The 4403-nt window shown below is 44.7% G+C and overlaps 1 protein-coding gene across 1 annotated transcript; it reads left to right on the plus strand.

Moving 5' to 3' along the window:
- The first annotated feature begins 791 nt into the window (after positions 1–791).
- LOC118515155 lies at positions 792–1586 on the plus strand. The gene is made up of 2 exons (XM_036061860.1): positions 792–1422; positions 1478–1586. Exons 1-2 carry the CDS (start codon positions 823–825, stop codon positions 1493–1495), a joined length of 618 nt encoding a protein of 205 aa, XP_035917753.1. The 5' UTR covers positions 792–822; the 3' UTR covers positions 1496–1586.
- Positions 1587–4403: the final 2817 nt, after the last annotated feature.

Genomic DNA, 4403 nt, shown 5'->3' on the forward strand with positions numbered 1-4403 from the left:
AAGACGACGAAGACGACGAAGTGTGTGCACCTAACGAAGACGACGAAGTATGTGCACTTAAAGAAGACGACGAAGACGACGAAGTGTGTGCATCTAAAGAAGACGACAAAGGCGACGAAGTGTGTGCATCTAAAGAAGACGACGAAGTGTGTGCGCTCTTAAAGAAGATTAAAGCGACGTGCAGAACATATCACTGTAGTGTACCAGATCGAAAAGAAGTGACAACGTGTGTGTGTGACCTGTGAGGAAGCAAAGTGAAGTGTGCACGAGGACGTGAAGATGAGTAACGAAGAGTTGATCGCGACGCTGGTAGACGAGTGCACGCGTGTGGGGCTGACGAAGAAGTGTGAGACGCGAGGACTAGCGATGTCAGGAACCAAGGAGGAACTTGCAGCAAGGATCGTCGAGTACGATCGACAAAACCAAGCGGATGGCGTTTTGGAGGCATCCGTATACGGCGATGTGGAAAATTTTACGGACGCAACGCCAGCAACAGTGATCATCGGTTTCAACGACGTGAAGGATGCGCTAAACCCTTTTACGGGTAAAGGGGAGAGTGTTGTGGCGTGGATTTTGGACTTTGAAGACCAATGCAAGGTGTTTTGCTGGTCGGAGCTGCATAAGTTTGTATATGCGAAACGTTTGCTGGAAGGCCCGGCAAAAGCCTTTGTGCGGAGCTTGCCAAATGTCGCGTCATGGAAGCAGCTAAAGTCAGCGCTCATCGAAGAGTTCGAAGAAACAACATCGAGTGCTAGTATCCACGAACTCTTAAGGCAAAGAAAAAAGAAGAACGACGAAAGTTTCCTGGAATATGTGTATGCGATGGTCGAAATCGGTAAGCGAGGAAAAGTAGATGAAGTGTCACTGTGTGAGTATGTAGTTCGCGGAATAGAGGACGACCCACGAAATAAAGCTTGCCTTCTGCAGTGCAATTCTCTAAGAGAATTGAAAGTGCAACTCAAAGTGTACGAGAAGTTACGGCAGCAAATGAATCTTCATAAAATCAAGAACAATGGCCAGATTCCCCGAGTGCAGAAAGAAGGCAGTGCGGTCAGACGAGTTGCGGACAAATACGACGGTTGTTTTAATTGTGGTGACAAATTCCATCGATCACCAATGTGCCCAAATAAACCGAAAGGCACCAAATGTTTTCGGTGCAATAGTTTCGGGCACATCGCGAAACAGTGCACGAATACCAGGAAGAACGAAGAACCAAGGAATGTTTGTGTAGTTACCACCGTGCCAAATGTTCCGGTTACTATCGGGTCAGTTGTTTACAATGCGGCAGTGGATACGTGCAGCGAAGCAACACTACTAAGAGAAGACGCGCTCCGGTCAATTCCCCGAAAAGAACAGCAATTGAAGAAGTCATCGTTACGCCTCTACGGTCTCGGCGGCAATGGCATGACAGCATTGGGAGAGGTATGTGTTTCAGCGATCGTGGATGGTGAAACGTATAATATAAACTTTGTGATAGTTCCAGTATTCGCATTAAATACACCAATGCTGCTCGGGATGGATTTCTTGTGTACGAAGAAATTCTCCATCACCAATGAAGGTGTTAAAATCAACAAGCTGGACACAAGGTACGAAAACAACGAGGAAAGAGGTGACGATGAAAACGGAACGACGACGACAAAGCCTGATTACGACGAATCAGCGAAGTGGATTCAGATGAAATTCAGATAAAAACCAACGAGTTGGAAGTGCCCACAACGTACCGTGAGGAGGTGAGTGATATGATAGCTAACTACCACCCGATCAAGATCGCCACGGGAAATAATGAACTGATTATACGCGTGAGTGACGAAGAACCAGTGCGCGCGTGTCCGAGACGCTTAGCACCGATGGAACGGGAAATCGTTAAGAAGCAAATCGATGAGTGGTTACGCGACGGAATCATACGAGTGTCTAATAGCCCATACGCAAGTGCGGTAGTGGTTGTGCCGAAGAAGGATGGTACGCGAAGAGTTTGCGTCGACTACCGAGATCTCAACAAGAAAATAGTGCGCGATTCGTACCCAATGCCTATAGTCGAAGATCAGATAGACAAGTTAGTTGATGCGCGGGTTTATTCTACGTTGGACCTCAAGAATTCGTATTTTCACGTACCCATCGCGGAGAAAAGTCTGCATTTAACATCATTTGTGACTCAAGAAGGGCAATACGAATTTTGTCGTGCGCCATTCGGGCTGTGCATAAGTGGAAGTGCGTTCGGACGGTTCATCAATTGTATGTTACAAGTGTTGGTTAATGACGGTACAATATTAACATTCGTGGACGATATCATCATACCTTCGAAAGACGAAAAAGAAGGGATGAAATCCCTAAGGCGTTTATTAGACGTTGCAGAAAAGGTTGGACTTGAGTTCAATTGGAAAAAGTGTGCTTTTCTGCAAAGACGGATGGAGTATCTGGGATACACCATATACGAAGGCAAGATCGAACCATCCGAGTGCAAAGTGGAAAAAGTGAAAGGCTTTCCAATGCCCAAAACATCAAAGCAGATGCAACGATTTTATGGACTGACCAGCTACTTCCGAAAATTCGTCCATCGATTTGCGGAAAGAGCACGTCCATTATAACAGTTGCTAAAGAAGGATGCAGTTTTTCATGCTAACGACGAAGTACAACGCGCATTCGAAGATCTGAAGACGGCCTTATGCGAACATCCGGTACTGCGTATCTTCAAACCAGGCCTGGAAACAGAAGTGCATACCGATGCTAGCAAGGAAGCTCTGGCTGGCATACTCATGCAACGCGCAGAAGACGACAACAAGTTTCATCCGACGTATTTCTTCAGCCGTCTGACCAACAACGCCGAGAAGAATTACCACTCGTTCGAGCTGGAGGCGCTTGCAGTTGTGGAGACCCTGAAAAAGTTCCGGTGTTACCTGCTGGGACAGCGATTCAAAATCATCACAGATTGCATCGCTTTTAAGCAATCGGTGGCGAAGAAGAATCCTGATGCGAGAACCAGTCGATGGATAGTGGCGTTAGCCGAGTTTGAGTACGAGATCGAGCATCGTGCAGCGGACAGAATGAAGCACGTGGATGCGTTGTCGCGCGTGAACGTGATGGCGATTTCATCGATAATCAGCAAAAAGGTGGCAGCAGCACAACGCGAAGATGACGAGATACAGAAAATTTTGAAAGAGCTGGACAAAATCGTAAGTTGGATGATTATTGTGTAAAAAACGGGATAGTATATAAAGGTGATGGGAATTTAAGGCGGTTACTTGTACCAGAAGTAATGCAGGTAGAGATAATTAAAGAAGCGCATGAGCAGGGACACTTTGGGGTCAAGAAGATGAAAGAAAGAATTGATGCTGAGTATTTTACACCTGGATTAGAAGCAAAGATCGAAAAGTGTATCGCCTCGTGCGTGAGGTGTATATTGGGAGAAAAGAAACGTGGAAAAAGAGAGGGTAGCTTGTATCCGATTCCGAAAGGGAAGGGCCCTTGGATACTTTTCACATTGACCATCTTGGCCCAATGCCGTCTACAAGAAAGTCTTATAATTACATATTTACAGTGGTAGACGCATTTTCGAAATTCTTGTGGCTGTTTCCAGTAAAATCTACTAACGCAGAAGAAGCAGTGAAAAAATTGAATGTCATAGCACAGACGTTTGGATATCCTAAGAGAATAATTAGTGATCAGGGAACTGCGTTCACCTCAAGCTTATTTGAACAATTTTGTAAGAATAATACGATTGAATTACATAGAATAGTGACGGGAGTTCCACGAGGAAACGGGCAGGTAGAAATCATGCATAAGACCATTATTCCCACGTTGACGAAACTATCATTAGACAAGCCTGACGAATGGTTTAAACACGTTGATAAAGTACAGACACTTATGAACAGTAGTTGGCATAGAGCTATACGGATGACACCATTTGAGGTACTTATAGGCGTAAAGATGAAAAAGAAGAATGAATTGGAATTAGTCAAGATGCTAGAAGAAGAGATGCAAGGTAATTTCATGGAAGAACGTGACGGTTTACGTAAAATTGCACGAGAAAATATTGCGAAGATACAAGAGCAGAATAGGAAGTATTATAATCTGCGCCCAACTGACATTTTATAGCAGGCTTATAGCGGTTTTCGAGTTCTTTTACCTAAATCTCGATACTAAATCTTGCCTTAGAGAGCAGCAGATTTAGCTAATTATAACAGTTCGAACGCGTGGTTTCACGTAGTTTTTTCACCCATTTCCTTCGGATCCAAGCTGTCATAGGCCAGAGGCGCTATGGCAGCGCAAATCAAAACAAAGCAAACAATAACACTCGGATTAGATTGTGATATGAATGAATGATTTTTTATTTATTTAACAAACCCGTTCATGTTTCTTTCTCTCCGTTGCACTCCTCGTGTTCGCCAGTGTTCCTTTAGGGGGAA

This window comes from Anopheles stephensi (genome assembly GCF_013141755.1).
Source record: "Anopheles stephensi strain Indian chromosome Y unlocalized genomic scaffold, UCI_ANSTEP_V1.0 chrY18, whole genome shotgun sequence".
In the NCBI taxonomy this organism is placed as follows: Eukaryota; Metazoa; Arthropoda; class Insecta; order Diptera; family Culicidae; genus Anopheles; species Anopheles stephensi.